Source organism: Gobio gobio, assembly GCF_949357685.1.
Source record: "Gobio gobio genome assembly, chromosome: 20".
Taxonomy (NCBI): domain Eukaryota; kingdom Metazoa; phylum Chordata; class Actinopteri; order Cypriniformes; family Gobionidae; genus Gobio; species Gobio gobio.
Window position 1 is genome coordinate 38,864,949 of NC_137113.1, and position 13,061 is coordinate 38,878,009.

The window sequence follows — 13,061 nt, forward strand, 5'->3', positions numbered from 1 at the left end:
GACCTCAAAACTGCTTGTAAACTAAACAATGTCTTGTAGCATCACATTTACCTCAGGCAGTCATTCAGTGTCCACAGAATTTTATTCACTAGAGAAATCAACTCTTTCACTAAATATATGCACTATATTAGCCTATATATTAATTATATTCTACTTAACCTGTTAGTGATGTCTTGATTATTTCAAGTATGTTTAAATAAATATGTCATGAAAATGACAGTCACTGTGTAAATGATTAACGTTGCTCATGTATTTAAATGTTTTATTCCGCATCATTAATAGTTCTACACTGAATATTTCAACAACGAATTGGGGAGAAAACTATTTTATAATTAGATTTAGAAGTCATTGCAAAAATTGTCTAATGTGAAGTTTACATGTTTGCATACTGTTATTTCAGTGTTGATTATTATACCTAAAAATAAATATCAACTGAATTTAGGCTAATAGTTTGGGCTCTGTTGTTAACCTTTAATATTATAATGTGTAAGTAAAGGCTCCCTATATAGTTTACAGCAATATCTTCAATAAACTTTGTTATAATTTAATACATTTAAGGACAGACACTTTTTTTTTCTCTCAGTACATCACTGTTTAATAAAAATAAATAACTGCTGTACCGAACCCGTACCGAACTGTGACTTCAAAACCAAACCGTCAGTTTTGTGTACCATTACACCCCTAAAAGCAACTGACACTTGTTGTAAAAGGTCTGAAGAGCAAAAGGACCAAGTCAAAGTTGTTTGAATATGCCACATTTACTGCAGCAGCTGGTGCCACTATGACCACGAACCACAGCCACATCCACATCCATGAGAGAATTTCAATTTAGATGAATTTCATGTCATAGTATGTCATTGGACAATTTCAAATGAGTGTGAAATTATCATTTTCAGTAAATTTTTTCATGTTTGGTAACTGTAGGTAAAAATAGCCCCCACCCACTTTTATCAAAAGGTGGCGTGACAGAGCTCCCTCTCCACCCCTATTTCTAAGCTCTTACCAGTGTCTAATGGCCTCACACAACTCTGATGTGTGTCAAGTTTCATGCCATTTGAAGCATGCTAAGAGCCTCAAAAACACCCAAAAAGAATACTAAAGTTTGATGCATTACCATGGCAACAGTATTTAAGATTTATGATGTCCTTCAATGAACTTACAGCTAAAGTTTCATCCAAATCAGTATGTATACAGATGTTATAACACACTTCTTGTTTCCCTTTTTTTTGTCATAAATTCACTGCCTCGCCACAGCCAAACCATTTGAGATATCAAAAATCCGTCTGCAATGTAGCATCCTAAATGTCTTGACTTCATGCTGACCGGGTTTGGTGGTGATTGGATGAATCGCCTAGGAGGAGTACATCAAATTCCAGAGCATGCATTTTTTAAACAACTCATAATAGCCGACTTCCTGCTATTATGCTTCCACCCAGGTTTCAGTTTTTAAAACGTTTTTGAACATGTTAAGGCACCCAAAAGTGCCCGAACGGTTGAAAAAAATTAATGTCTAAATAATCCCTCCGCCCCTTTGGGGACTGGGCCCTAATAATAATCCTTAACCATAAAAACAATAGGGCCTCTCTATTATCGGGCATGTGTGAAATGTGCTATACAAATAAACTTGACGTGCCTTACCAAGTCTAATAACAAGCACAAACTGTGTTAAATAGAATTTGATGTGAAAGTAAAAACGTATCTGTCCTACAGCTTTTTTCTACTTTGCCAATGTGAGGGATGTGAATGTAGTAGACCATATTAAAAGTGAACACAAGGAAGAAAGGTTTATAATCACCTGCAAAAATGGGTGAGACGTGAGTGAAGATTTCATGTCCAGTGGAATGACTAACAAGCAAATAGCTTAGTTTTATGAACTCATGTACCTCTCATTCGGCACAAATCCAAATATTTCTATGGTTGTGATGTAACATTTAATTGCTAACCTATTTATTTTGTAAACAAAGCTTTATGCTTCACTCATGTCGTAATATTTGTGTAAAACACACTCCCTTAACACCTACTGCTTCGCTTAGATGTTCTATTTTATTCCAGGTAATTTGACTGATGAACATTTTAACCACCACCTATTGTTATGCAGGTACTTCAATGAGATGTCCGCTCAAGGCCTACGTCCCCGTACCGTATCCAGCCCCATTCCCTACAGCCCGTCCCCGTCTTCCAGCAGACCCATTTCACCAGGTACACCATAGTTACTTGAAATAGTACTTCATGCAACTTTCCTAACTCTTCTGATCATTGTAATCTACTATTCAAGTTGTTTTTGAATATGGGTCACGCAGTTTCTATCGTGGTGGGGTTTTTTTTTATATAATAAAAGCAATACATCGGTTTTCCTTTATTTTACACAGACGATTAGAGAATTAAACTTAATTTCTGCTTCTGGTTATTAATTTGTTCATTCCAGGAGCATGCTCTTCATAAACTGATTTTGAACGTATATGATTGCAGTCAGATTTAGTCCACACCTGTCTTCAGGAGCAGGTCTGGTCAACATTCCTTGGCAGAAGAAAGCAGGTGGATTACTCAACGAAGGCAGATAATCATAACTAATCTACAAGCAAACAGTTCTGAGAAGATTCCTCTTACCACAGAGTGAACTGCACAGTATGGGTGTTCCCATCACGAAGACTGTAAACAACAGGCGGGCAGCTAAATTAGGGTTGCGCGGAATACCGCTTCATACCGAATACCGGTATTTATTTTTGTTATGATATGAATTTTGATTATACCGCAATACCGGTATATGTCGTTTAAACAATGTTCTGAATGCGGCGCAGCGCGTCACTGTTTGAGAGGGGTCTCATTTCACTGTTACACTGTAGTGAGAGCACAGCTGAGCTCACATCACAGTCTATGGCTGAATCCGAAATCGCCCCCTAAAGCCTCATTCACTATTCCCTACCTTATCCACTTACATTGTTCACTTAAAGGAGTAAATGAAAACGAGTGAGTAAAATCGGACAGCTGTTGAGTGTACATCGGCTGTTGTACATTGTACATTGCGGTGCAATGTGGGATTGAATGAGTGCACTCAATAACGTCCACTATGGTTTCGGACACCACTACAAATGGCTGTCCCCTCAAATAATGCCCTATTTGAGGTTATAGGAGGTGATTTCGGATTCAGCCCTTGATTACAGCGGAGAATTCAAACTACACATGGCGCGCGAGAGAGAGTGGTTTCTGTGCGAAGCGCCGTGATGAGACTCTCAACGTTCTCCACATGGATCATATAGCACTTATATAGACCGGAGCGAGCGCGTTTAAGTTTTTTATGGACCTATTTCATATACTCTAATGCTCTAAACATGAACCAGCAGCGTGTATGCGCACATTTCATCACGTCTTCTTTAAATGAAATGTATGCAAAGGACACTGATACAACCGTACGTCTAATCACGACCGCGATGACATGATGGATTATTCTGATACACGGAAGACAATGATACAAGTTAATAAATAGACTGACAGTTCAAAGAAGAATGGGCAAAAATGTAACTGCTTTATTCTTTCTGTGTTAAACTGACATGTCATTTGTTCAGAGACTGTGGTGCTCTTAAATGTACTGAAAATATCCTTAGACCTTTTAAATGTTCTTCTGCGTTTCTCCCTCGTTTTGGCAGTTTGTTGTTATATAGGGTTAGATTTTTAAAATGCTTAAGGTGCCGTCAACTCCGTGGTCATATTTAAATATTCATGTGTCTGTAATGAGTGTGTTGCAGGTCTGTGTTTTATTATTTGTTGTCTCTCCACAGAGTAATTTTGTGGGGCTTTGCAAACCTGTATTAACTGTAGTGTAGAATTTTTCTACAATATTCACTCATCATGAAATAGGGCATTCTAGTCAATATACTGCAGTATTTCCTCTCTCAATTCGTAGAAAATGTGGTTAACACCTGGTCATGCATAGGGGAAAAAAATACTGTCATATACCGTGAAACCGATATAATTTTGAAAAATACCATGATATAATTTTGGTCATACCGCCCAGCACTAAGCTAAAGAAATATGCCATATTTTGAATGAAATGAAAGCATGAATGGTTCATGGATAAGCCAATTGGAATGCATTGCATTGAGTTTAATGAAAAGTGTTCAGAAAGATTGAAAGGGAAATAAATTTTAAATGAAGATTGGGTCTGTCGAACTCCCCCAAAAAATTTGCATAATTCAAGGGATAGTTAACCCGAAAAGGAATATTACTAGGGCTTGGTAAAAAAATATTGATTTCTCGATTTTAATAAATTCTCATTTTTATGAAACAATATTAGTCATCCTGGTTTCAGTTGATGAATGAACGGGACATTGTAGCACCCCTCCCATCCAATAAATCGCAAATTGTTAGTTTTGATATAAAACAAAGTCTCAAATTTGAAATTACGTTGACGAACGAAATTCAAAAACATAAATACCTGATCTTGTCCTCTGCCTTAATAGACCAGTTACAGCGCGAAATAAACATGAATGAGCATCTGAAAGTGTGTTAAAAGATCAGTGGTGGAATGTAACGAAGTACAAATACTTTGTTACTTTACTTAAGTAAATTTTTCACGTATCTGTACTTTACTTAAGTAGAATCAATAGTGCATACTTTTGACTTTTACTTCGTTACATTTGGCAGCAATTATTATACGTTTTCTGACCAGTTTCAGGGCTCGACATAAACGCTTGTCTGGGACAAGTGGATTTTTTTTTAAGGGGCAAGTGAAAGAGAATTTAACTTGCCCGACCAGACAAGCTGATTAAGACATCAATAACAACAAAATAACTAGGAATCACCAAAATGCAAGAATGATTCTGCATTCATTTAGTGTAAGTGGTGATCGATAGTGGATAATAATATATTGTAAACAACATCACAATTTTATGATCCATTTATGTTGCTTTTGTGTCCTTTTAGAATCTTGAGAGCTTCAATCCCTATTCATTGTTATTGTGTGGAAATGATCAACCAGTTCATTAACACTGGAAAAACACAATAACACACTTCAGTGACTTTGCTAAACCCTCACTGACTTTGTGTGCCTCATTATGTTTGGTTTTGCAGGGTTGTCATATGCGAGTCACACAGTGGGCTTCACCCCGCCAACTACACTGACCAGAGCAGGCATGTCCTACTACAACACACCCGGCCTGCATGTCCACGTAGGAGCCTCGCACGGCATTGCAGTGAGTTCCTTCTGGTCCGCACCAAAATCCTGTTTCGAAATGATTTGATCAAGTGGTGTACACCAGATGTTGTTTATGACATTCACACTGACACTTTCATTTCCCCTTTCTCTTAAACGTACCTTGTTAGACTGCTCTGCTTTTAATGAAAGTAGACAACTTTATTTAGAAAGCTCTCTTAAGTACTTGTTTAAAGGGGTCATATGATAGTTTTCAAAGTGGACATATGCAAAATTCAGTTTGAAATTTAGAATTTTCAAAAGTTTGAACACCAATGTGTGTCCACAGCATGTGAAAACAACCAGCCTATAATGGTAAAAATCCACTCGCTCGTTTTTGAAAAAAAAATAATTCCCATAAATCAACATACAATGTCCGTGTCAAATGTTACATGCATTCTGAAGAAAATACACATTTAATCAAACAGGCTCCAGTCCAGGGTGGTCAGTCACACATTTGGGAGTCTGCTCGAGTCACATCCGTCTTTTCACTTTTATTGCAATACAGTATGTAACACAAATGCAATAGCATGTCATAAAAGCAAGAGGACAATATAAGTTATTACCGCAATTAACGAAACCTATAGCTGTTCTCTCTTCATGCAGCATATATTCTCTGGCTCTGTAGGCATCCTACAACAGTTCCCACACAGGCACCTGTACAGCGATTTATAGATTATCATGACGGAACATGCTAGTTGATAACTTGAAGATAGTTAACTCAAAATCAATGAAATAAATGAATCCATTAACATTCAGAAACGTCCTGTTGCATGTTGTCACTTGTACAGTATGTGAAAAATAAGTTTGTTTTTTTTTAGCATTAAACCATGAAAACCTATTCTGACACATTGTAAGCAAAATTAAATAGCTTAATTTAAAATAGAATCATATTGACCCTTTTAATATAAGACCTTACCAGTTTTTACCATATGTACATACGATGCAATAAAACATATTTTGTAACTTGGTAGAAAATTAACTTTGAACAACACAGCTATTGCCAATAGTCTTAGCTGCTGACAGTGACATGGCCCTTAACCTACCTACATAGTATGTGCGCACTATACTCGCGCAGTCTGACTTATCAAAATATGTAGGTTCTCTCTGGGCCGCCTTGTCACAGTAAGTAGAGCCCTGCACGGGCCTCAAATCTAGGCCTTAGCCCGTCCCTGGCCCGAGACGCTCAGGCCCTGGCCCGGCCCGTGTCCAACAGCTTATCAATTTTCGGCCTGAGTCCGACTGGAGCCCTTGTTTGTTTGTTTTTTTGTTTTTATCCTTCCTACTACACAGTGTTTCAGCCATTAAAATAGTTCAGTTTTGTTTTTAATGTCAAAGTAGTTCTATTTTGTTTCTTTATTCAGTTAATTTAGAAAAATGCTTGTTTGTTGCATTTTTTGTTTGTTGAATTAAAGTTTTTGTTTTTTAAAGCGATGACCAAGCAGCCAGCGGCCGACAGTGAGTTAACCACGTTTGATTCATTTAGCCTCTCAAATCAACACTTGACTTGTCTTGCCTATAATAAAATCCATAGATATAAAACGCTTCAAGCATATTTGTTAGTTTAAATGTTTAGGCTACTATCACCACCACAGTAAAAAGGCATTTTTGACAAGCTGAGGTAGGCTCAGCAACAACTAAAAAACATGCAGGTTGTCTTACCTAACACCTCTCTGCCAATTCCCGCACTATATGCTAATTAAATGGGGTTCACATCAACGAAAGCAACAGATATGAGCTGCATTTTATTTATCATCAGCTAATTTCAAGGTCAAAGACCACAATAGGAGAAAGGGCGGCATACGCACTGGTAAGATCATTTAGTCTAATTAGTTATAATGAAGATGATCTTGTTTTTGAGCCTCTGAGACTTACTTTCAGTTTCACTTGCAGCAGTTTGCGTGTTGGCTTTCTTTAGAGATACTTATAGATACTTTAGAGAGTCATATCCGGCTGCAACATGTCATATGTTGCCTATAACAAGCTCTCACACGTTTATTTTTTAACAATTTGCCCGGAGTAAAATTTGCATGTGGTTTAAACAACCAGATGCTTTTACACTGTTCCAGTTTCGTCTGAAATGCGTCCCGGACCACCACCTGAATTGGTTTGAGTGCTCGGATATAAATCCGTCTCGAAAGAATTTACTCCTGGTCTTTTCACAATTGGATGGATATCTGATCAGAGAGAACAAATGAAGTGACCAGGTGTATAAAGGCCATAACTCTTGCAGCTGTGCTGAAGGAGCACTCTCTGATACTGATACTGGCACACACGGCGTGAACCAGTCTTGACAGTCGCGGTAGCATGATCTAGTGTTGTGTCTCGCAGCACATCTCATAGTTTCTTTTAATTAGAGAATGTCTAAAACATAAAAACAAGGAGATGCCTAAAACAGGCCCGAAGCCCGGCCCGCATGTGAGGTATGATGTGAAAATTGGCCTGAAGCCTGGCCCTAGGGACATAAATAAGTTGGGGCCCATCGGGCTCAGGCTGAAATGCACGGCTCTAACACTAAGGAAATTATTTAACACATTTGACTCAGTCTTTAGAAACATTATTATGGTCAACCTCCAATTCGAATGTATTGTTATATAGGTACAAACCAAATGCAATACGCATGTACCAGAGCTGCACAATTAATTTTTAAAAGATCACGATCTTGATTCAAATACCCACGCAATTGTATTCCTAGATGAAAACGATATGGCTATTTCTATTAAACCTTTGACAAGTACAATCACAGCGGAACATTCATATCTGTGTTAGCTTCAAATAAATATTGGATCAATTACATTTTAACACCAGTAGGTGGCGACAAGTGATTTAAAAAAAAGTGTCATTTGATTGATTATTCATGAGATTAATTCAAAAACGCTGATTCATCCAGTAGTAGAATCTGAATAGACAACTAAACAAAATAACATGTCATTTATTACTAGAGGTTCTGACAAAAAAAAAATCTCAAATCGCGCAGCTCTAGTCTTGAGTATTTTAAATGAGCAGTTGCCCTGTTTTGCTAATATTCCTTTTTGTATGTGTCCCCCAGCCTGATCATGTATATGATTTTATTTTGAGATTGAATGGGTTTGTTCGTTATGGACATATGGTACATTCATTTAATTTGTGTGGGTCTTAACATGTTTAAATTTGACTTTAAAAACTTCAGATACCCTGTAATACACAAAGCAGTTTATTCAGTACAGTTTTCTGCACATTGCTCCAAACAAAGCACAGTTTCAATGCTGGCCTATTCTTTCCTTTATCTTGTTGTAATGTGTTTGTGTTAAAGGTCGTTTGGATTACATTTCAAACATTTGTGGTCTACAAAACCTTACCTGTGCTTCCACTAATCTGAGAGCCAAACAGACATAACATGCTACATGTTCACACAAAATATTGGTAGCTCATCACATTTTTTTATGATTTGGATGTTACCGTTTGCTCTTCCTGCCCATATGGTATTAATGTTAATTGTGACTGTCTTTAAAAATGTCTTAAACCCTGCAATTCAGCACTCTAGTCAAGTCTAGTCACATTTATTTATTTATATACCCCTTTAGACTAGCCTGGATGCCAGCCGAATTTAGCCCCGCCCACAAATTTTTTTGCTCGGGCAATTCGGTCTGGACTCGCTCCATAGAGGAGTAATTATGCCCGAACAGAAACTGTTCGGACCAATGAAATTGTCAGGGCGGGCTTTAGACGATGATGGACAGATGATAAACAGTAACGTAATCATCCACGTCATCGAAGGCTCTTGGGTTGAGTTTGCTCTTATCCTAAACGGAGAACTTGTTCGTATATGCATTCACCTTCACTATTTCTCTCAGAAACGATGATCGTGTTGGTAAGTACTCTGTGTATCCTTAAATTATTTTATTACTGACAAAGATCGTTTACACTCATCTTTTTCTTGTAACGTTACTTAATTCAGCGTGCGTGCAGACAGGGTTTCCAAGTGTTTTTGCAATGTCGCGCACAATTGCTACTCAACTATAGCCCAAAACAATAACTTTCCGGGGGGTTCTCCGGAAAAAATGGCGTTTGGTTGGCAAAATGTTATTTTGGCAAGGTTGCATGCTAAAATTCGCATTCCTGGGTTTATATAATCACATAATTGGGGTCGCTTCAACCCGCGGACATGGAGAAAAACACGGACTTGGCAACACAGTGCAGTTGAGTTCTGTTGACATTTGACAACTAACGTTACGCGTCGCTCCGTTGCTCTGATTGGTTGTGGGTCTATCCAATTGAGGTCTTTCCTGGCTCGGTTGAAACACGCCCCATAATCAAAGCTCAATGGAGCGGTACCAGACTCATATTCTGACTAGAATTGAGTATGGCCACGCCAGGCTACCTTTAGACAATAGATCAGTGGTTTTCAAACCTGTCCTGGAGGCACCCCAGCCCTGCTTATTTTGTGTTTCCCTCATTTATCACAACTTATTCAACTCATCAGCTTGTTAGTAGAGACTGCAAGAACAAAATTGGGTGTGTCTGATAAGGGAGACATCCAAAATGTGCTGGGCTGGGGTGCCCTCCAGGACAGGTTTGAAAACCACTGCAATAGATTGCTTTAAAGCAAGCAGCTTTACAGTATTAAACATGGCAAACAAGTAGTTTTCGCTTTTGACTGTTTTGAACTTCAGAAACAAACTCTAAGCAAGCTTTTTGTCCCGATTGTGTTCAAAATTACATCAAGCCAGTTCGTTCTTCGATTTTGCTTGTACTATATCATGGTCTTATAAACTCTAGAAAGGACTGATGTGAATCTTCAGCTGTTCTAAACATCAGTTTACATGACAAGTTCTAGATTATTTAGTGTATTATTGTCCTTTCTCCCCCGACAGAGACCCTCCCCAAGAAGAAGCAACAGTCCTGACAAATTCAAACGGCCCACGCCTCCACCGTCCCCCAACACGCAGGCTGGCGTGCATCCACCACCTCCCCCTCCACCCACCGGACACCCAACATCATCCCAGGCAGCTCAACTGCCATAGATCAATGCACCATCGGAGAGGACTCCAAACAGAGCTGCTTCACTGTAACATCATTCAAGCCAAAGGCTTAAAAATCCTAGTTATCTTCATCGTCTCGCACTGAAACCATTAATTTGTCTTGTGTTCATAGTTTTGTGTTTGGAAGAATTTCTTGTGTCCACTTGAGACGAGGGGTAAAGGCATTTCCTGTTTAGAGGGAATGAACATGTCTTCAGCGTATAGCGCAGTTTTAGCGAGTACTTAGTGATTTGACATCAGTGTGTGTCAAGCGATCTACGCCTTTAGCAATCTCTTAGAAATTGCTTGGTCTAAAAGGAAATGGTGTGGTCATATATTTTTCGTAGTTTAACATTTTTCCATGTTCAGACACTTTGAAAGTGTCAGCCAGAGTAGACCAATAAGACGTTCCAGGAAGCTCCAGATAAAAAAACACGGACAAGCATCTAATTTATTGACGAAACTCTGGCCCAAATATTAACATTGAATTCTAAGTTAAATAAGTGTCTCAGAAAGTGGAAGAAGAAAAAATTAATCCTGTTTATAAAGCATTATGCATTTGATAGTTGCCTCATAAACATATTCATAAAGCAAGACTGCAAAATGTTAATCGTGCTGAATATACTTAGTATTAATGATGAATCTCACAAAGATATGTCCAGGTCATATTTCATCTCAAAAATCAGAAAACAAATATATTTTGCATAAAGAAAATGAAACCTTCACGACCATTACTTTAATGACAAGCACATTTTCCTGACAAATGATCATTGTGGGGGAAAAAAAATGATATGGCCTTAAAATAGGCTTAATTTTCTTTATACAAAATATGTTTTATTGCACTTTTAGCAGTGTTTGAATGAGAACATTGTGCAGTAGATGACTGCAGATGTAATGCGTTGTTGGCGTCTGCCAGACTTTAATCATCCTGGTAGGTTCTAAAAGCTTTTTTTAAATTTTAGCAAGACACTTGAAACATTAAATGTTGTAGATAAGTGTGTGTTTGTGTAGTGATTGTCCCGGTTTCCTTTTACAAACACACCTGCAGCTCTTTTCTGCTAAACAGTGTCTGGTACCACTGTGATATTTGTTTTCTTATTTCAAGATATATCGCGTATAAAATCATTTGAAAGTGGATTAAAGCATGTGTAAAGACTTTTTGAATGCTTCGCAAAAAAAGTGTTTCAATGTTTCATGCGGATTTACTGAAGGTCAGACCAATGATTCTTTGCCTGCTACTAACCTGGGGTGTGTTTCCCTGTGCCAACATTTGACTAACGATGCTTTTGGGAAACGCACTCCTGGTCGGTTGTAGTTAAGTTAGTTGGTTACTGTGGCCATGTCAATGCTGAAACCGCTTACAAAAACACGACTGTGTTTGCTGCAGCATGACATCAGCGCTTTTCATCTTCAATACAGGGTGTGTCTGTCCATGTTTCTCCATGTATTTTTTGAGAGCACAATTCATTAGATTGAGCAGTAGGAATATATTTAATTTTCCTTTTGTCACTGTAAATATTCATGTCTTTGTATAGAAAAAGAATACTTTGTTCATTTGACTTCAGTTTGTCTCGTTTTTTGTCATTTCCAGCCCCTTTTATTTCAAGACTGTTGACGAATGAATGTAACGTTTGCTCATTTTACTGCTATCATTAACAGATAGGACACCTTTGAGCCTTAACTCACTGTGGTATTGCTCTAGCTTATCCCCACATCAGACTATTAATGCCTTAATACGTGGTTCAGTGATTTGTTTGACACAAAAGATACTAATTCTGGTTTGCATTGCATAATTTGTAAAGTAAAAAGTTGCTGTATTATGTAATGGTTATTTTGGTTATTAAAACGATGATGATTATAACTGAAGATCTTGAATTGGTGTGAAAACTCTTAATGACCCTACACTGTCTTTGTACCTATTATTTGCAGGATCATTTCTTTCCCATGTGAAGCTAAATCTCTTTTTTTTATGTCAGTTTGGAGAAATGCATCTGCTAAATGCCTTAAATATTAATGCTTTGATGTTGAGTTGCATTTTAAAATGAGCACCTCTTCACTGTGTTGGTTGTCAACAGATGATATTGTTACACTTCAACTTCAATCTCACTCTTTCCTAGTAAATGTTTCAGCCTAGTCTGCAGGTCTCGTCTTCAAGAAGTAACGTCGTCTTAAAGGTATTTGAGATATTTTTAGGGAGTACTGTGAGGAAGCTTTTTCTGGCAGGTTTTGTTCTTGTGGTTTTCTTCTGGTTCCCACGAACTGTTGCACTGGGCTTTATCTTTGCAGTGCATTCCCTCTGTACAAAAGACCTTGCTCTGATACTGTGAGAAATTTAGCATGAACGTCAATCTCAAGGGCCTGATTTGATAAAGATGGATGATTTCAAATGTGCATATTTATGTATGTGATCTCCAAATGGATAGTGAAGAGCTGGAAATTGCATGAGAATAGCTTGATCCGTTGAACTGCAACAATACCGTTTCTGCTCACAATGCAGTTTTCCTAACCGTATGATAAATATACTTGTCATTCTTTTGTCAAATATTCGTAATAATTATTCCATTACCTATTTATTTAATTTAATGTGCCTTTGCTAAATAAAAGTATTAATTTATTTTCTTCTTTTTTTTTAAAATTGTACCCCAAGCTTTTGAATGGCAGTGTATTATGACTTCCAATAAATAAATAAAAATTAAGCAGCTTAAACTGTTTTCAACATTGATGATAGTATAATATGATTTCTGTAAGATCATGTGCCACTGAAGATTGGAGTAATGGCTGCTGAAAATTCAGCTTTATTTATTTTAAATATATTAATATTATATAAAAAAAAAGAAACCAGTTAATTTAAAATGTAATATGTCGCAGTGGTG

The 13,061-nt window shown here is 37.5% G+C and overlaps 1 protein-coding gene across 1 annotated transcript in view; it reads left to right on the forward strand.

Moving 5' to 3' along the window:
- Positions 1-12,891, forward strand: part of ccdc6b (coiled-coil domain containing 6b) — a 37,629-nt gene extending 24,738 nt beyond the window's left edge. The window contains exons 7-9 of the mRNA XM_079801611.1: positions 2,099-2,199; positions 5,068-5,189; positions 10,042-12,891. Of these exons, the coding sequence (XP_079657737.1) occupies positions 2,099-2,199; positions 5,068-5,189; positions 10,042-10,191 (373 nt within the window). The 3' untranslated portion in view covers positions 10,192-12,891. The remainder of the gene's footprint in view (positions 1-2,098; positions 2,200-5,067; positions 5,190-10,041) is intronic.
- The last annotated feature ends 170 nt before the right edge of the window (positions 12,892-13,061 follow it).